The sequence below is a fragment of the Lipotes vexillifer genome, unplaced genomic scaffold (assembly GCF_000442215.2).
Source record: "Lipotes vexillifer unplaced genomic scaffold, Lipotes_vexillifer_v1.1 scaffold63, whole genome shotgun sequence".
Classification (NCBI taxonomy): Eukaryota; Metazoa; Chordata; class Mammalia; order Artiodactyla; family Lipotidae; genus Lipotes; species Lipotes vexillifer.
The window spans coordinates 2,346,327-2,367,298 of NW_006784492.1; the positions used below are offsets into that span (position 1 = coordinate 2,346,327).

Consider the following 20,972-nt stretch of genomic DNA (forward strand, 5'->3'; position numbering starts at 1 on the left):
CCAACTAGCCGTGTGACCCTAAGCCCGTTTGCTCACGAGGTGAAGACACCCCACCAACCTCGAGCCTTGCGTCTTTCCAACTGGCTCCTCTAATTTCCCCACCCACCGGAGTCTCTGCTGAGCCTTCCACCTTTCACTGACCCTCATCCCCCAGACACCCCCTACCCCTGGCTCGGCTCCAAGGCCAGGTCACACTCTTACACATACCCTCGGCTCCCCTGCCTGCCTCTCACTTCGCTGGACTCACTCAGCGAAACTACGCCCCCGCCCCACGTGCGTACCCGTGCAGGGAACCCACGGGAGAAGAGGCACAGCTGCCTGGTCTCCAGCCACGGGCCAGACCCCTGGCGCCCCCGCAGTCGCGCTGCCCTGCCCTTTACTCTCCCTGCCACCTGGATGGCGTTCACACCTCCTCCCTGCTCCTCCGTCGCCACCCTCGCTGTCAGCTGAGGATCTTGCTTCCTACTTCACCAAGAAAATGATGCAACAGAAAGAGAATTCCACTGACAACAGCAAATGCTGGTGAGAAAGTGGAGCAACAGTAACTCTCGCTCACTGTTGGTGGGAATGCAAAATGGTGCAGCCACGTTGGAAGGCAGTGTGGCAGTTTCTTCCAAAACTAAACATACTCTTACCATTCCATCCAGCAATCAGGCTTCCTTGGTATTCACCCAAAGGAGCTGAAAACTTACTTCCACACAAAAACCCGCACACGCATGCTTACAGCAGCTTTATTGGGAATTGCCAAAACTTGGAAGCAGCTAGTATGTCCTTCAGTAGGTGAAGGGATAAACCGTGGTCCATCCAGACAGTGACTGTCACTCGGCACTAAAATGAGATGAGCCAGCAAGGCACTGAAAGCCATGGAGGAACCTTAAATGCATATCACTTAAGTGAAAGAAGCCAATCTGAAAAAGCTGCGTACTGTATGATCCTGATGATGGAAAAGATAAAACTATGGAGGCAGTAAAAAAGCAGTCACCGGGGGTTAGTGGAGAGGGAGGGATGACGAGGCAGAGCAAACAGACTTTTAGGGCTGTGCAGCTACTCTGTCTGATCCTATAATGGTGGATACATGTCATGACACATTGATCCAAACCCACAGAGTGTACAACACCAAGAGTGAACCCTCGGGGCTTCCCTGGTGGTGCAGTGGTTGAGAGTCCGCCTGCCGATGCAGGGGACACGGGTTCGTGCTCCGGTCTGGCAAGATCCCACATGCCGCGGAGCGGCTGGGCCCATGAGCCATGGCCGCTGAGCCTGCGCGTCCAGAGCCTGTGCTCCGCAACCGGAGAGGCCACAGCGGTGAGAGGCCCACGTACCGCAAAAAAAAAAAAAGAGTGAACCCTCACGTAAACTATGGACTTTGGGTGATAACAATGTATCTATCGGGTTGGCCAAAAAGTTTATTCGGGTTTTTCCATAAAATGTTATGGAAAAACCAGAACAAGCTTTTTCGCCAACCCAGTATCAATGCAGGCTCACTGACTGCAACAAAGGTTCCACTCTGGCAGGGATGCTGACAGTGGGGGTCTGCGCAGGTCCCGGGGGAGGAGGTACATGGGGACTCTGCTTCACGCTGCAGTGCACCTAAAACTGCTCTAAAAAATAAAGTCTACCTTTTAAAAAGCAAATATGTTGATTAAAATCTAGATTCGCACACACACAAAACAATGAGGCAGCATTTAAAACAATAAAGTAGTCTCTATGCACTGAAAAAGAGAGGGCTTCCAGTCTCCTACGGCCACGTCTGGCCTCCAGCATCTGTGCCCACACACTCTGCTCCGCCGCCTGTCTATCCAGATGATGCCACCCGGCCAAAGCCAATTTCTCTCTTTGAGCCCTAGATCCCACTCCGGCGGAGGCAACTCAAGGACAAGGCTCCAGAATTCTCTACTCTGTGTGATATGTTCAACTTCTACTCTTTTACTTCACAGTAAACAAAAACAGTAAAACAAAAACAAAAGGATTTCTCCAATCTTAAAAAAGAAGCAAGCTCACACCACTCCTTCCTCCAGCTATCACCCTTTCTTTGCCCCCGATGCAGCTAACCCACCAAAAGAACTGTCTCTGCTCGCCGCTTCCAGCTTCCCTCCTCCCATTCCCTTAACTTTGCTCCAGTTATGCTTGGCCCTGCACGGCTCCCCTAGAACAGCTCTGGCCAAGGTCCCTTCGCTAAAGCCACTGTCTGTCCTCATCTCCCCTGACCCTTGAGCACCCTCGGCCCAGCCGATCACACCCCACCCCCGACGCCCCTGTCTGGTCTGCGCCTGGCTTCCCTGGGCTACAGCACTCCATTCCTCCACCTCCCCGGCCCACCTCCCGCGGGGCTCCTCCTCTCCACAGGCCTCTCAGCGCTCCGTGCTCATTCCTCTTGGTGACCTCACCTTGTCCCAAACCCCCTACAGTGCCAACAACTCCAAACTCGCATCCCTGCTCAGACCCAGCTCCCCAGGTCCAGACTCCTCCATCATCACCTACAGCAGCCTCCAGGCCCGCACGGGGCCTGGTCCCACTGACCTCAGCCCCCTCCTCACTGCTCGGCCTCTTCGCTCCCCGGCCTGAGGCGCTCCTCCCCCAGGCACCTGCTCCGTGAACTTTCTTACCTGCTTCAAGTCTTTGCTTAAACCTCTCCTCTTCATTCACCCGATGGGCACTGCTTCGGTGGGCAACCCTGACCTGCCTTCTCCAGTCCCCCTGCGCCTCTCACCACCTCCACTCTCTCATTTTCCTCCCAGCACTCATCACTGCCAACATATATGCTTCACTTATTTATTAATGGTGATTATTATCTGCCTCCCCCCACTAGAATGTAAGCTCTCTGAGGACAAAGGTCTTTGTTTGGTCCACAAATCAATCCCAAGCACCTAGAACAGCGCCTTGGCATATGGTGGATGCTCAGTAAATATTTCTGGAAAGAACGTATGATGAGAAACATAATTAAGGACCTAGCTCAAGGCTTGGTACACTGCAGGCACTCAATAAATAAATTACTATGGCTGCGACTTGCTGCCAAAAGAAAACAAACAAAGCCTAGCAAAGCACAGGGAGGCAACACACCCTCAACAAATCCAGCTGTTCTTTCTGAGCACAGCTGTATCGCCAACAGAAGGGCTCTCCAAACAGTGCCTGCGGCGGCACCCAACCTCCCCCAAGTGTCCAGCACAGACGGCCGGCCTCCTGCGGCTCCCGTCACGTGTCAGCAGAGGGCCGCTACGTGCTGCATCTTCTCCGAACCCAAAGGACAACCTCAAACTGACCCTCCCCTGGAGTGAGAGAAACATCTCTAGTCAAGGTCACCGATGACCTCCCAGGTGCCTAAACACCAGTTGGTGAGAACTGAGCTGGGCAAACAGGGGTCGGAAAAGAAGTGCAGGCAGTCCGTAATCAAGGGGGCTGAGCTACTGAAGATCCACCTGGTACAAGAATCCACATCGAGGCGCTGAAAACCCTGGGGTGCGGGTTTCAAAACAGGGTCAGAAGCCCCAGGGTAAACGTGTGCCTGTGAAAATAAGGCACACAGAAAGGGCAACACTCGGAATAACGGAGACGCCTCACAGACCTTTCGTTAGGGACATCGGAACCACCCTACCAGGGTCCTTGCCTGCTCGAGCCCCCTGCTCCTCCGCGCTCAAGGCCAAGGCGGCGCCTGGCACTGACCCTGCTCTGCTGCAGCCCCCCACCCCCCCGCTCGCGAGCCAGCAAGCCTCGGAGCTGACCCCAGCCCTGAGGAAGTGCCACGGCCCTGCCCCCACCCACCCGGCTTAGTCTCCGCTCCTCTGGCCTGCAGAGCCTCCGCCTCCTCTCCCCCTGCCCTCCCTGCCCAAGTCCCCCCACCCTTTCTGATCCCGACACACACACGACACACACGTGACAAGGGGCAGGGCGGTGTCTTCTGTAGAAAGAGCACGGACTTTGGAGTTGGACAAGTGAAAGGTCACAATCCCTGCTCGAAGGGCTGTGAAACAAACGCCTGAGGGAGAGTGAAGTGCCTGGTGTGTGCTCAGAACAGGGCAGCTACTCCCTCCAGGGCCTGGTGTGTGCTCAGAACAGGGCAGCTACTCCCTCCAGTGCCTGGTGTGTGCTCAGAACAGGGCAGCTACTCCCTCCAGTGCCTGGTGTGTGCTCAGAACAGGGCAGCTACTCCCTCCCGCAAGGGGAGCCCTCCTCTAACCAGGTTCAACCCTCTCTTGTCAAGGCAGTCATCAGCTCCTGGGCAGACCTGCATCTTACTGTGTGTGGCTCTTAATGTGCTTTGAGTGCTTTGAGCCTAAATGTGGGTCCTAAAGGCCCCGCCGAATATGAGCTCCTGCCCACCTTTCCATCTCCTCTCCCACCTCTGCTCTCCATCCTGAGCACCTCCTGCTACGGTGCTTTCCCAGAAATGCTGAGCTTCTCCCTGCTCCTGTGACTTTGACAAAGAAACACTGTCTCAACCTTGTGCACACGGAAGACACTTTCGAAGGCCTGCTGGCGTGTCAGCCCTGTATTTCTTTCTGGACCTCCCCAGGGCATTTGCTGCTGTGCTCGTATCTCTTTTCAAACCCTCATCACACTGCACAGTATAGGGATTTGCACAGCCGCCTCCAGCTGTGTCTGCCCATCTTCGTATCTTCTTACCCGGCACTTGAGCTCAACACCTTGATCAGGTCCCTCCCTCCATTTTCACAACTCAGAGGAGGACACCCTCAGCTCATTTTGCAGACAAGGACACTAAGCCCCAGAGAGGCTGAGTGGATGGCTTACCCAAGACCACACGCCAGCAAACAGGTAGATCAAGAGAACACCAACCAGCGCTCCGTCCAGGTATCACAGCGGTGCATGTGTGTACACATACACACACCCCAGCAGCTCAGATATACAGCAGGTGCTTTCTGTATATCACTAATGCCAGGTCAAAGTCACCAAGAATATCGGCAAGCACATTTTTCAGAAAATTCACAGTTACAATGTTATACCTCAATTCACTGATGCTAATTCTAAAATGGTCAAAGCAGTAGAAAACTACAGTCAGGCAAAAAATAAATAAATAAATAAATTAGACATTAATATGCCTGCCATGTGCTGGGTGCTTCCCATCCATGTACATTTATTTCCTCCCCATTTAATCCTTTGAAGCATGAACTTATTTCTGTTTTCCAGTAAAGAAACCTAAGTTCAGAGTCCCAAACCCCGTATCATCTTTGTACCCCTTGCTAGCTACTTAACCACCTCTTGCCTCAGTTTCCTCACCTATAGATGAGAATTATTATGGTACTTACCTGAATCCATCAGCTTTCAATGCAGCATACAGAACGCACTCCAGGAATTTTAAGCAGAAAGGGATTTAACTCAAGGAATTAGATGATTTCAAAATCGTTGTAAGGGCTGAGGTAGGCGCCTCTAAACTGGGCCCCCAGGAACGGCTCCCTGAACAACACAGAACTGACGCACCAGGGGAGCTGCCACACCTGAACTGCCACTGGAATGGAATGCGACAGGATCAGGAAGCCACCACAACTCCTCTCAACCCCGGGATGCAGAACGCAGCCCCTCCTGCATCGCAGCTGCCTCTACACATCCGGGAAAGGGACACAGGGAGGATGCTGCAGGGAAGCCTCACATCTCTATGACATCACTAAACAGCAGAAAACAGCCAAAAGGGGAAGAAACATGGTCTCCGCCTGACTTCGGCCTCAAATCTTTCACAAACGGGACCTAATTCATGCCTAGAACCCTGGCTGCAAGCATCTCTGGGAAACACAGATTTTTAACTCTCTGGCTCCACGGTGCAGGAAAGGCCCCTAGAAGGATGAACAAGCCAGCCCATCGAATCTAACACACGGCACTCCCTCGTGTGGCAGTTGAAGATTAAACAAGGTGACCCCTCAGAAGTGCTGAGAATGGCACCCGGCAGGCACTGGACATTGTCTGCTACTCCCTGTGCCAAGGGCTCTGGCTGTCACGTGTCTCTGAAGTGCGTCCACCCTGTTGGTAAGCTAACTCACCTCCCTAAAAAGAAAGCAGGGGGCAGATATGTTCCTTAACACTGCTCATGTCGCTTTTCAAATGATCAAATCTCAAATGCCTAGATCAGTACAGGAACTAAAATTTTAGTTGAGCACTTTCCCACTGAGTCAAAGTGCCCATCTAAAGATGTATTTTTCTTAAGCCAGTGGTTTCAAGTTTTTTCACACTCCCTTTTTAAAAAAGTGAAATCTTATGGGAAACCCAACAAAAGCAGAACGCAGGGCCAGGAATCCAACCTGCTCATACTGGGTATGTGCTCTGCCCAGAGCCTCACCTGGAGGATGTCGTTTAACCTCCACATCAACCCTTCACAAGAGGCACAATTAACCCCCTGTCACCCAGTACACCCTGGGGACCACAGAGGTTATTAAGGAAGTTTCTTGAGGTCACACAGGTCACAAATGGCAGAGCTGAGGTTCAAACCTGGGTCTGAGCAGCTCCGGCTCTGAACTACCAACTCCTCTGTCTCTATCTTTGAATTACAACTCAGTGCCAGGGCGAACCAGACACAGACTGTGCCCACGAGGACCTCTCAGCCAGGTCGGGAAGCGGACCGGAAAAATGCTTCATTACACTCCTTTAAACACACCCAGGGGCTCCACAGCTCCCAGCCGTCCACAAGCTGTTCCCTCTGCCCCACGTCTTCGCTTGGCGAGCTCCTTCTCACCCTTCAGATGCAGTTCAAGCATCACTTCTCAGCAAAGGATACTCAGGTCATCTCTTCTGAGAGCTTAATAAAGGGCTGCACAAAAGAAGATGTAAGTGGTCAAAGCTAATTACTACCTTCCAGCCCAGAGCAGATGAGTAGCCTTAAACCCTGGGCTTCACAGAAATCCCAACCCTATCTCCTGTGGAAAACAAGCGTGTTACTGAATTCCTCGCATATTTGCTGTCCAGCTTTTTAGATAAAGGCTCTTACACTACACTGGGCTCAGAGGAGCCCTGAACACAGTCCCTCTCTTCTATATAAGATGAGGATCCTGGGCTTCCCTGGTGGCGCAGTGGTTGAGAGTCCGCCTGCCGATGCAGGGGACACGGGTTCGTGCCCTGGTCCGGGAAGATCCCACATGCCGCGGAGCGGCTGGGCCCGTGAGCCATGGCCGCTGAGCCTGCGCGTCCGGAGCCTGTGCTCCGCAATGGGAGAGGCCACAGCAGCGAGAGGCCCGCGTACCACACACACAAAAAAAAGATGAGGATCCTGCTTAAAATATATTATATTAGTGGAAGATAGCCAATATTTTATATTAACTTTTTTTTTTTTTTTAGTATTTATTTATTTGGCTGCACCAGGTCTTAGTCGCAGCACACGGGATCTTCGTTGAGGCACGTGGGACCTTTAGCTGTGGCACGCAGATCTTTGGTCGCGGCATGTGGGATCTAGTTCCCTGACTAGGGATCGAACCCAGGCCCCCTGCATTGGGAGTGCAGAGTCTTAGACACTGGACCACCAGGGAAGTCCCTATAATAGCTTTAAATGGAGTAAATCTATTAAGATATTGAATCACTGAAACTAATAATAATATTATAAATCAACTAGACTTTAACAAAAAATATACATATGTATACAACATTAGTAAATTTCCTTCAAAGAAGCAATTAAATGCCAACATTTACAACCTGCTAGCTCATCAGTTCTCAACAGTTGGGTGATTTTGCCCATCTCCCCACCCCAGCCCTCCAGGGACATTTGGCACTGTCTGAGGATATTTTTGGTTGTCACAATTGGAAAGATGCTACTGGCATCTAGTGGGTAGAGGCCAGGGATGCTGCTAAACAGCCTTCAATGCACAGGACAGCTCCCACCACAAAGATTCACCCCTCCCCAAATGTCAACAGAGCCAAAGTGGAGATATCCTGATCTTTTTCAATCCTGGATTGATCAAAGTAAAGCACAATTTGGGGATAAGAACTAGAGAAAGCTTTAGAAAACATATTTTTTAGAAATGATAATACTTACGTTAGAATCACAGATAGCTACTACTTACGGAGGGCCAGGGAGTGTGCTAGGTACTGCACCTATTCGATCTCTAACCTTGCACAGTAGTTTTATGCCCCATTTAAGGCTCAGGGAGGTGAAGTAACTTGCCCATGGTCACACAGCTATTAAGTAGGACAGCTAACACGGAACCCAGCCAGCCCAACTCCTGAACCAGCGCTCCTGACCTCGGTACCCACAACACGCACGCGCGCGCGCACACACGCAGCCCCATGTCAAGACTCGTGTCCCCCACCCCTGCAGTGTGTGTCCATCTCCCCCACTGGAGGGAGCTCCTTACGGGCAGGGACTATCTCTAAGCTCAGGGTGGAGCTCAGGGTGGAGTCTCCACAAGAGGTGCTTACCGCAGCCTATGTGAAGGAGGGGCCAAAGGCACAAACGGGAGCTGGGCCTGGGCTTCCGCGGGGCAGTGGCCGGCCTCAGCCAGCCCTCCTGGCGCTCCTCTGCTCCTGACTAGTCCAGGCCACCCTCATCAAGCAGTCAGGTTCACCAACAGGTCTGCTCCCTCAGGCTCCAAGTTCCCTGAGCATCTCCACTGCTTGCTCTGAGCCCCATTCTCCTAGACCGGCCTTCCACAATGCCGCCCACACTGATTTCTACAACCCAGAAGTGGACTCGGTGAGGACAAGGACAACAGATGGGCACGAGGGTCAAGGGAGTCGCTGGGTTGAGGGGACAGAGTGGAGACACAGGATGACTCAGAAGCCTGGGCTGGGAACCACGAAGGACCAGCTCCAGCCGCAGCCCTTGCCCTCAACAAGAACTCACACGGTCCACCGTCCTCGAAGTACCTTCTGTGTGCCAGGCCCTGCCTATAAACTCACCTGTAAAATGCTTAGTGGGTTCCAGACATTTTTGCACAGAACCCCCCGTTTTCCTCTCCAAGGAATTATGGACTGAAACTCTTCTCTAAGACTCCAGGACAAAAAATTCACTACACTTGGCCCACGATATCACACATCTTGATTCACTTGTCATTAATATTCCACCTGCTTCCCAAAGGTACTTAATAATGGCTCACAATAATAATGTCACAGTCATCAAAACAAGGGGAAGGAGATAAGAATTAAGAAATAAAACAAAGAGGAGACATTTGATTTCTGTGGCACAAAGCTGAGAAAGATTTTCAAGAAACAATCTGCAGTAATTGATGGTGTTTCCTTTCAAAGGAAATGAGGCTCCAACATAGACAGTAAGACAAAGGCAAGCAGACAAAGCAAGACGCAGTCATGACCATCACAACAAGCAACTGATGCTGCAACGTTCACTCTGTCTGGGTCCGTACTAAGGTTCACACGTGTGAGCCCACTTCGTCTCCCTGACCACTGCAGGAGTAGGCCTCATCATACCCATTTTGTAGATGATGAAGCTGAGACAGAAAGCAAATGACGATGGGAACGATGCAGGTAAGACTACCAACACAGTATCAATAAATCAACAACACAATAGGCATCATGTGCTAGGCTATTTACTCACACTACTTTAGAGATGAGAAAGCTCAGAGAGGTGAAGTAACTTGTTCAAGGTCACACAGCTAGAATGTGGGTGCAGATCTGTTGAATTCCAAAGCTAAGTTCTTTCCTCTATGCTATTTCCCAGCCACCCCCATTTTCGAGCAAGGTTTCCCAAATTTGCCAAGAACCTCAGATGATTCTAAAAACCTGTCTCCAAAGCCCTTCCCCTGAGATTCTGATCCTGGAGTTCTGGGATGGAGCCTGAAGAGCCGTATTTAACAGGCACCCAGACGGTATTCATCAACAGGCAAAGTTGAAGACACTGATCTGAGCAAAGGGAACAGTTCAGCCACACAGATCTGATCTGCAGCAGCACTGTTTTAGGGCTATGGCCTCAGTGAGGATCGTGGGTCTCCCCCACGGTTCTTGGGTTTCTCCCACTGAAGGCAACCGTGAAGTCACTGAGTTCTGGGGCCAGGAATTCTCCTGGGAGTAGCACAATACCTGTCTGCGGGTGCATCAGAGAGAAGAGGTGCCCCATAAAACCACAGCCGCCATCGGAGAGCTTCTCACTCAGGACTGGTCTTGGCTCATCCAAGACGACCCCACCGTCAGACAATGAGTGAGCCGAGGCAGCCGTAAGTGGACGTGCGCGCCCACAGCCACAGAAGCCCTGGCTGATTCAAGCCAGCACATCCACCACCTCGAAGGGACACCCGTACCGCCAAGTGTCCAACACGGGCTCCGCTACAGGCACAGACAGGGGCAGCCAGGTGGACCACGGCGGCGTTCCTACCTGCCAGGCCCTGGGCCCAGGCCCTCTGGAGAGCTGCTGGGGAGCAGACGGCCCTTCTGCACACAGTCTCCAGGGCCCTCGGCCCTTCCCTGTGGCACTCCACAGTTTGGGAGTTCACGTTTGCCTATGTGACTGACTGATATGTCCACTTCCACCACCCCCAGCCTGCAAGCCCACCCAAGGTCAGTACCGAATTACTCCCATATTGCCTGTCAAGGGCAGAGCCCAGGACGCAAACACAAAACACCTGTTGAACGGAAACACGAAGGCACAAAAAAGAGGCTGTGGGAAGGGCTGCACAGGGCTTAAGGTGAGACACAGGGACGCCAGCATCCCGGTTCGGTGCCTGGGGACAGGGCACCACGGGGAGTGGGGTGGATGGCCTGGTCCGAACACAGGTGGGAACGTGTGTGGCTGCAGTGCGGTGACAGCACACATCTCAGAAGCAGGCCCAGGGCCAGAACACGAACAAAAGAGCACAGCCAGGCAGGAGCACAGGGCACACGTCCGGGGGCACCCAGAAATACCAGCCCTGGGTTGTGCCAGCGGAGGCTGGAGTTACTAAGTCTGATATCACCCTCGCCAGCACCCTCTGCCTGGCCCAAGAAACTCAAGTTATCAGCATAAAGGGCCCTTTGGAGGATAAAGCTGACAAAGGCTGCTGATTTGGTAACAGTGGCCACTTACAGGTCAGCCTCAGCCACAGCAGGTCAGAGGCCAGGAAGTGACAAGAGACTGTGCGAGTGACAGGGACACAGAAGTGACAGCCAGCAGTGAGGAATCGAACAGCAGAATCACCAGTCCTCCACACAAGTCCACAGGACTCTGGGCTACTGGAAACGGCATAATTATCTGTATGACAGTGTCTGCTCTGTGGGCAGGAAACATAGGACACGCTGCAGACAAGAACAACAATGCAACTGGTCTGAACTGAATAACCTGGCTCTTCTAGAGAGATAAAGACGGCATTACCTTGTAAAGAAGTTACTAAATGGTCCCAATATTTTCAATTTCCTCCCCTCGTCAGTTTCATCAACACAGTCCGGCTGGCGTAGGTCACAGGTTTCCTTGATGGAGCTCAAGGTGACATCAGTAAACTGTGGGTCATCGTCATTCTCCAGGGTCACGATGGCACTGGAGCTGCTCGTGACCATGAGGTCCAAGATGTCCTCATTGCTGACGGACAGTGTGGTTGACAGCTCTGTGCCGAGACTGGACACGCTGCAGACTGAGACATTGTCGCTGCGGTTCAGGGTTTTGGAGGTGGGGCTGTAGAGCTTCACTGAGTCATAGCCTGTCCTGGGAAACGTGGAGGACTTCCGCACACTCTGTTCCCGCTCAGCACTGGTGGGAGCTGGTGGTGCGTAGGAAGGCAGTGGGCACGCGCTCTGGCAGGCTCGCTCAGGGATGATCTCCGACTCGGACTGTTTCCTCTTCACACGGACCACGCTGCAGGGGACAGGTTCCGGGTTGCCGATCTCTAGGGTAGGGATGCCTGAGTCCACCGAGTTAAGGCTGTGCCGATCTTCTAAAGCACCAAGTTTCAGCTTGGGCCCATACTCAGGCAACGAGAGGGATCTGGGTGCCTTGAGATTCAAGTGTTGCAGGTTCTGAACGTGGTTTCCTGGTCGACTGTCCAGAATGCCCATCAAGGCTATGCCATTTGTAGTGGTGGAAAGGTTTCCATCAGTCATCTTGGTCCAAGGAAAAACTAGAAAAAACACCAAAATGGAAATTAGGACAGTGAATATAAAAGCCAAAGATGCAATTCCTCCGACGCACATTCAAATGTTCTGACACCCCTTTTAAAAGAGGAATCCTTGAAACAAGCCCTACATACACAAGCTTTAATTCAGGGCCAGAAGCTAGAGTTTTAACGTATATCATCATGATATAAAACAACAGGAAGATAATTCAAACAAAGGATACACCTAGGGTAAAAATATATAAAATAACCATCTTTATCATCACCATCACTGCCCCCAGTCACATCTGTGATCCTCAAGACAGCACTGGGAGTGTGAGGGCTGTGCCGGGCAGAGAGAAGGGATTTTATTTTCCATGTTTTTTTAAATGACAAACAGGATACCTCTGTCAAAAGTATGTGAATTCATAACCCATACATAAGTCAAGGTTCAACTTGTTCTGAGACAGCACAAAAATTGAGACGCCTTCATCATGACAGAAAAGAAGATGAACTGTGTATGCCACGTGCAGTGAGATTACCCCAAACACATTCAAGTTAGCCATGGGTCTCCACAATGTTTTAGTCACCTTACTCAGGTCTACAAGGAGGGGCATACTATCCCCTTTACCATGGAAGAAACTGAGGCTCAGGTCAAGAAACGGGTCCATGGGACTTCCCTGGTGGCGCAGTGGTTAAGAATCTGCCTGCCAATGCAAGGGACACGGGTTCGAGCCCTGGTCCGGGAAGATCCCACATGCCGCGGAGCAACTAAGCCCGTGCGCCACAACTACTGAGCCTGCGCCCTAGAGCCTGTGCTCCACAACAAGAGAAGCCACCACAATGAGAAGCCCGCACACCACAACAAAGAGTAGCCCCCGCTCGCCGCAACTAGAGAAAGCCCACGCGCAGCAACAAAGACCCAAGGCAACCCCAAAAAAAAAAAGGAAAGAAATGGGTCCAGGATCACATTGTTATTTAGCCACAGAGCTGGGATCTATAGGACTGACCCCAAAATAAGCCATAGTAGTGGACGAATGGTGTAGTTTGGGGTTATAAAAACCCAGGTCAGAAGGCTGGCTCAGTGAAGACAGGTGATCGATAAAGGAAAAAATAAAGGCCATGAACCTGCAGTAAACACACAGGCCCTGCCTATGGTTCTCTGGCCTAAGACTGGGGTAGGAGGCGCATCAGCCTGGACAGCACAGTCCCCTGTGGACTGAGAACCCTGGGATTTGTTACATTACCTTCTCCTGTTCTTTTAAAACATCAAAAACTAAAGAAACCTGGTGGTGCCTTTAAATTTGATCCATGGAACAGAAACCACATAAAGAAGGGAACTTTGGGCTCAGTCCTTCCTGGGTTCTAATCCCAACTCCACTAGATTGCCTTGGGAGAATTAAATAAAGTGCCATGAGAAAGGCATTCAGCAGGCGCCCCCCACCGCAGGCACTGTTAGCAGCTGCTATCATACAATAGCAAACAGCTGAAGGTCTGAAGCCTGGCAATAACACTGATAACCACCCCCCTTTCGGGTGTTATTTTAGCTTTTGCAATGAGCTTCCCGCTCCTCTTCAGGAAGCCTGGTCTGCCTCTCACTGTCAACACGGCCAAAGCAAATTCATTAAAAGCAGAAAACGGGGGAGGGGTTATCTCCCTCCCTCCCAAATATGGAAGGAACCAGTCACACAGTACAGCACTGGAGCAAAAACAGAAATAAGAAGGAATGAATTCAATTGCGGAATTCAGAAATAGACTGAACTGGGCTTCCCTGGTGGCGCAGTGGTTGAGAGCCCGCCTGCCGATGCAGGGGACACGGGTTTGTGCCCGGGTTCGGGAGGATCCCACATGCCGCGGAGCGGCTGCGCCCGTGAGCCATGGCCGCTGAGCCTGCGCGTCCGGAGCCTGTGCTCCGCAACGGGAGAGGCCACAGCAGTGAGAGGCCCACGTACCGCAAAAAAAAAAAAAAAAGAAAGAAATAGACTTAACTATGTATAAAAACTTGAAATATGACCCAGTGAGTAAGGAAGGATTATTTAATCATGGTGTCGTACTAATTGGTTATCAATTTTTCTTGGAAGGTAGAACTACACCAAAACAAAACTACAAGCAAAATTAGAGCTTAATACAAAAATGAGATTATAAAGGTATTGCACAAAATAAGTGCTCCCCTAACCTACAGAGCAAAAACTCAGTTCATCCTCGGAAAGAATCTGGGCATTCACCTCACCACATGGGAAACTGTCTTAACTGTTTTGCAGTTCACACTGCCCTGAATTTCCTGGGCTGCGGCCCCTACCCTGAGTCCCCAGCCAGGAGTTCCTCCCAGGCAAGGCCACAGCAAACTGTCTCTGGAACCCTGCGCTGGGAAAACTCCCAAACCAAACTATGCTGTGAAACAACAGGATTCACGACGGGAAGACACAGGAAGATAAATCTGTATACCAATTTGAAAGTTATACTTTTTTTTTTTTTAATTAAGAGGAAAATCCAGTAAGAAACATTTTTAGCACATAGTTAAGAGCTAATCTTTGGCAGTGTCAAAGGTAATGAGAATTATCCAAATACCATCAACACACCAACAGGTCAAACGGGCAAAAAGCCATGAACACAAGAGGAAAAACTCACAGTAAGCAGAGCTGAGACCCTCCGACAGCCCCAGCTGAAATTCTGGCCCTGCCACTTACTAGCTGGGGAGATGCTCAACCTTTCTGAACCTCAACTTCCCTCCTCCCCAGGAGTAAAAGGGGGCGACACCATACACCTCACAGGCTGGCTAAGGATAAATGAAATGAGGTTTGGTGAAGCACCGGCATACCTGTACCTGACACACAGCAGGTGCCTAATAAATGTGAATTTCCTCCACTTCAGCCACATAAAGAGCCTAAGTACCTGAAAAAAAAAACCCCATGAATTTAAACTGAAATTTTGACATTAGAATAGGCAGCAACATGGAACAAGTGTGTGATGTGAACCCAAGGACCCCTTCTCCTCTGAGTTGCCAAGATGGAAGCACAGGGAAGAAAGAAACAAGGTCGGACAGAGTCCGAAGCCGCTTGGCGGTGGCCTCGTCCTCCGTCTTCTCTCCTCTGCCTTGGGGCCACAGAGAGAAGCCCGAGGGCCTCTTCTAGAGAGCAGCTGAGGGACCTCTGGGGCCTCCGATGGTTCCAAGCCCAGCTTAAGTTCCTTAAACTTGAGGAACAGCCTCAGAGAACAGCCTTAGGAGAAATAAACCAAAACGGGAGAAAGTGCTTCCCCTTGCAACATATTCTAAGACCAAACTCCGCAAGGGCCAAGGCCAACTGTCCTCAAGCCCTTTCACCTGGTGCTACCAGTGCCATAAAACAAGAAGCCACACTCCAGAGCACCTGCCTTCCGACGGGGCCCTGCAGGGGGAGGCTGCACAAAGGGGGTGCTTCCAAGAGAGGCTGCAGGGTGGACTCTGGAAGCCAGCCAGGAGACCAGCTGCGGATGGCCTGCCTCCAAATCACACGTTTTCTAAAGACAGAGTAAGCCTAAATTCCCCAAGCCGGCCCAGGGCCCTCTGGATCCGTCCCTGCCAGCCACACTAGCCTCATGCTGCCACCCTCACCTCTCTCAACACCCAGCCGTCCTGTGCCACTGCCGCAGGTACTCTCCCCAGCTCTGCCATCAGCGCCCCTGGGGATCTGGGAGCACATACCACAAGGAGACACAGCACGCTTCCAAGGCCGCTCCTCTGAGAAGCCTTCCTCAACTCCCCCAGGAAGCTGCAGGCCCTCCTTCCTCCTGAGCTCCTTGCGGCCACACCCCACCTATAGCAGTTTCCATATCTCTCTCCCCTGGCTCCTAACTAAGCTTCAGGCGGGCACATGCTAACAGTTTCTGGATACCACTGCCTGGTCAAATGCCTAGCATGGTTAAGGATTAAAAAATCTATTTGCGGGACTCCCCTGGCGGTCCAGTGGTCAAGACTCTGCGCTTCCACTGCAGGGGGCATAAGTTCGATTCCTGGTGGGGGAATTAAGACCCCACATGCCGCGCAGTGCAGCCAAAAAAAAAAAAAATTCTATTTGCTGAATTAATTATTACTAACAACTACATTCTAGTTGTGGGCAGGTTTCAGGGGCAATCCATCCAAGAAACATCTGTTGAGAGCTGGGTTGTGTTTCAAGAACAAGGTGAGCAGGGGAGGTCACAGAAGAGGAAGAAAATCCATCGCGCTCCCAGCCGTGCATGCAGACAGCAGACCCAGCAAGTGAGCGGTGACCGCCCTGTGCGCCGTATCCGCTGCTAGACTAGACAGCGACGAACACTGTCAACACTTGACGGCTCAGGAAAGTAAAACGAAATTTCCCTCTGCAGTTGTTTCCCAAAGTCTCACACGACCCCCTGCGCAGTGGCCGCCACAGCATGCGACCTGGGCTCTCAGAGTCACCCAGGCACAGCCCGGCACCAGATCCAAGTCTGATGATGAGCAGCCGTCACCGTCCGGAGGAGAGAAACACACAAGACATAACGCACAGACAAGACGAAGACTTTTTACTCCAGGCGGCAAGGCCACCTGAATTTTACTTACCTGCCACAAAACTGAGTTCTGCAGGAAGCAAAGAGGAAAAGTGCCCAAGAGACTGCAACAACCTTCACTCCCAGGGGCCCGTCTTTAGTTTAATACGAGTCAGAGAGTGGAGAGCAGCTCTGCCAGTGGCTTTGAATAAGGCTTTGGAAAACAAGTCCATCCTGAAGCAACAATTTAATTTTCTCCTCCTTAAAAAGTAATGGGACTAAGTCTTGACCAAGTCTTCATAAATAAAAGAAACAGTTTATGAAACCAAAACTAAATGATTTAGTTAGGGTCCCGGGGAAGAAAACTCCACTCACTGGTGGCTTCAGGGAGGGACAGCTCTGCCCGTCCACGCAGACGTCCTCTGCACCCCCCTCCTCTCCCGTGGCTCCTTCCTGCCCACGGGGCGCGGGCTGTACGCAGCCTCCCTCGTCCCAGCTCTCCCCTCTGGACACCGCAGAGGAGAGCGGCCCCCTCGCACCCCCATCAGCACGGGGACAACGCCCCTCTCCCTGATTCTCCAAGGAGGGTGCACTCATCTTCGCTGCCAAGCCGCCTGTCAACCCAGGCCTGCCGCTGCTTGCCGTACCCTTCCGCTTAAGAGTCAGGCGCACACGGCCCCTTTCTATCAGCCATGGTCTGAGGGCACATCTGTCACAGATCCAAAGTTTCCAGAGGGCAGGAACTCGGTCTGCAAGTCCTGACAACACCAGAGCTCCACCATAAAACTACAATTTCATGAGTACCAGGCACCGTTCTAAGCTCTTAACATGCCATTCTGTGTCAGAGCCCTCAGCAGCCCTCTGCGCCAGGTATTATCCCCACTGCACAGAGGAGGAAACTGAAGCACACAGCTTGCCCAGGTCTCCACTTTCACGTGGCAGCAGCTGGGGCCTGAGCCCACGTCTGTGACCCCAAAGCCCCTCGGTAAGCTTTGCTACTTACAGCCCTAATGCAGACATCAAGCACCTCCTCAAACCCTTATCCCTCCCGTGAAAGAAGAGGATTTCACAGATGGGAACAACGCTGGGCTGAGCCAGAGGCAGCAACCTGCCCAAGGTCTTGCAGGGAGCGTCCCACCTGAGTCTTCTCTCTCCAACACCTGCGTCACCCTCCAGAAGGCCTCTCAGGGGTCCTTCACGTTTCCCGGTGAGGATGCTGGTGGGACCGCCAGACTCGCCACAGGAGTGGCTCTCTCAGGCCTTCACCTCAAGCCTGGACCAAACAAAAAGGAGAACCCACTGACCTATGAGACATCTCCCATGAGAATCAGACATTTGTGTAGAGGACTCACAAGCACCAACCACTGTGAGTCTCTCTCTCTTTTTAATTCAAGCAGTGGAAAGAAAGGCATAGGACGTTCTGGATCTCAGGCGCCTCGGCATTAACAATTAACACAAGCAGCTGCCTCTGCTCACGAGTGCACGCTGCACGTTGGGCACTGTGTTCGGTGTCCACACCCACCATCTATGATCTATGTAACCTCCCCAGCAACCCCCAGAGCTGAGGACACCGTCATCACCATCTCACAGACAAGACCGAGGCGCAGATGGAACGCAGACTGAAGTGGTCCTGCTGGGGCTGACCTGGAGCTTACACTAAGGTGCTTACTCTTTCCACTGCTGCACAAGCGGCCTAAAATAATGGATTAATGTGCATTACATAGAAAGGGAAAGTCGGGACTTCCCTGGCGGTCCAGTGGTTAAGACTCCATGTTTCCACTGTGGCGGAGGGGGGTGGGGGGTGGGTGTTGATCCCTGGTCAGGAAACTAAGACCCCACATGCTATGCGGCACAGCCAAAAAAAAACACAGAATAGGAAAGTCAACTAGAAAAGCAGTTTGTTTTGTTAAAAGAGTTATTCTTTAGGATAAAAACAATCCTAAAAAAGAATTTCCTAGAAGCCCAATATATTCCTCTGGAGGGTGCACGGCAACTTTGAGGCACCTGGAACTCAACACGATGTACTTCAATAAGTTTCCATCCATCAGCAAGCCAGGCAGAAACTGGCGTTAAACTGCTGAGGGTCCCCAGAGGCTCCTTCCCAACCCTAAGGAACAGATATTTAACTTACACCGCCCAAAGGTGCTGATGTTTAAAAGGCATAGGTGGGACATTTTAAATTAAGGACTTTCAATGCACAGGGGAGGTTTCCCCTCTACCCCCAAATGTTTCAGCTTCATATAGTGATTTACCAAAACTAATCATCATAAGTACCTGTAAAGTGACCGGAAGGCAACTCACAGGTTCGGAAGATAGTCCACTTAACAAAGCCAACACAATTTATAATCTTAATTATTAATAAGACAAATCATTTACTGAATATTTACCAAACACCAAACATACCAGGAGCTATCACATGCTCTAATCATCACAAGCCTGCCAAGTACACCCAAGAAACTATGAGATTCAGAGGAGTTGAGTGACACACCCAAGGTCACACAGCAAGAGAAACAGGATTCAAATCAGGTCTGACATCAAAGGCCAAACATGGCTTGCTGGAGTGCTTAAGAGTACAGACCCTAAACTTTGTGATCATCGATAAGTTAAATACAACAACATTTACACTCCTCTGTATGTATGTTAGACTTCAATAGAAAAGTTTTAAAACTAAAATACACAAGGGGAAAAAACAATGCAGGTTCTGGAGGTAGACCGCGTGGGTTCAAATACTGGCTCCTCCGCCTAGCAGTTGTGTGACCTTGGACTAGTTTTACTTCTCTGTGCCTCAATTTCCACGTAGTAAGAGGGGGACAATAATAGACCCTATTTCATTAGGCAGTTGACAGGATGGGGGGAAAGAAATCCACATAAAGCCTTTAGAATCATGCCTTGGAAGATGCTGGCTGGCATCACTCTTCCCTGGGCCCCCGACACGGCCAGCCAGCTCAGGCCCCCTATTTTAGCAACGCATTTGCATAAGCAAAGCCCAGACACAGCCAGTCTGCACAGCCTCACTGTACAGCTCCGCCCTGTCACCAGCATCTCTCCTCGCACCTCCGCTGCGGCACTGACTGAGCGCTGAGCCTCAGCTTCCCCAACTGTCAAATGAGGTGACTGGCCCAGCCAAGCTACCCAAGGTCTTTGCAACTTGACAATCTAGAATTCTAAACCCAGACCCTAGAAACTTTATACCCTCCCTACAGCAAACATTAACAGACAACACGTACCCATTTTCCTAAAATCCTCTTACGTATTAGGTATAAATGTCTGGTGTAATGACAAATCTTCTCCAAGGTCTCAAAGCTCCGCGAGCACCCACGCCATGCTGGGCAGGCATCCTCTGTGCTGAGGGTGAGGACGTGACAGTCAGAAGCTCTGACCAACAGGGAAGACAGATTCTTAAGCACGTTGCTCTGATAAGCTATGTCCTCTCCGCTGAGAGGCCTTCAGCAGAGCACAAGCAAGGGGAAGTGGAGGTATGACGGGCAGGAATTCACCTGCTGGACAGAGGGGAGTAGGGCAGTGGGAGGGAAAGATAGAGAAGTGGAAGGGAGGAGGGAGGAGGGGTGGAGGGGTGGAGGGGTGGAGAGAGGTGCCTGAGGGGAACTGCAGGGACCCGCGGAGGCCAGGTGAGGCAGCCCTGACTCGGAGCATGAGAGGGTGGGCTGGGGGCAGACTGTAAACACTCAGCAAGCCCACCTCGGCGCTATGCAAAGTGCTAAGCAGGGACCTGCCAGGACCTGCTGGGGCCGTGAAGGACACTGAGATGAGCGGAGCCTGGCCCTGTGACCTGCCTCAGTGTGAATATCATCCCTGCCCCTCTCCAGCTGGGTGACCCTGAACCGGTTACCTGACCGCCCTCAATGCGTCCCAGAGGGTGCATTCACTCAGCAACCCTGAGCCCCAAGAACATGCTAGGTTCTCACAAGGGCTGGAAATCAGGTGGAGCCCACAGTCTCAAGGGGTCAAACATACCACCGCCAAGACAGTAGTAAGACAGCCTTGGCTGGGGGGTGGGAGGGCGGAGCAACCCAAGTGGGACGGGGGCAAAGCAGCTGGGAAGAAGCCCTATCCAAACCCGAGACACGGGTTGGTACTGGCCAGATCAACCGGGCAAGAGGAAGGGGCTGCTGTAAGGTCTGGCCTGGTCCATGCACAGCCCCTAACAGTGCCCAGCAGCCACCCATCGTCTACAAAGGTAGCCAAGACAACGGCGAGGTGCCAACAGCCTGCAGACAGGGGCCCCAAGACACCGCCCTCCCCCATAAACGAAGGGCGTGAGTCCGTGCCCAGGAGCCTCCTGCCCACAGAACTTCCCAAAGCCAAGCTTCCACTTCCACATCCAAGTTGGAGCAGATGGCGCCTGTGCAACTTTGAAATGCACGCGGCTGCCTGTGGCCCGCTGCGCAGGCGCGGGGTCTGGGGTCCGCAGGCCGGCGCTGCGGCCTCGTGAGGAGGAGCCTTCCCGGAGGCCGCAGCCCCCCAGCTCTGAGCCGCCGCCGCCCCCCCCCCCGCGCTCCTTCCCCGGGGCAGCTCCCTGCCCCCCTA

At 52.0% G+C, this 20,972-nt stretch overlaps 1 protein-coding gene and 1 non-coding gene across 2 annotated transcripts in view; both read right to left on the reverse strand.

The window, feature by feature from the left end:
- TBC1D14 (TBC1 domain family member 14) overlaps window positions 1–20,972 on the reverse strand; it is a 102,123-nt gene that overhangs the window by 79,994 nt on the left and 1,157 nt on the right. The window contains exon 2 of the mRNA XM_007456872.1: window positions 11,228–11,966. Within this exon, the coding sequence (XP_007456934.1) occupies window positions 11,228–11,949 (722 nt within the window). The 5' untranslated portion in view covers window positions 11,950–11,966. The remainder of the gene's footprint in view (window positions 1–11,227; window positions 11,967–20,972) is intronic.
- On the reverse strand, window positions 7,391–7,463 carry TRNAG-CCC (transfer RNA glycine (anticodon CCC)). The gene has a single exon. It is a non-coding gene; the product is annotated as a tRNA-Gly (tRNA).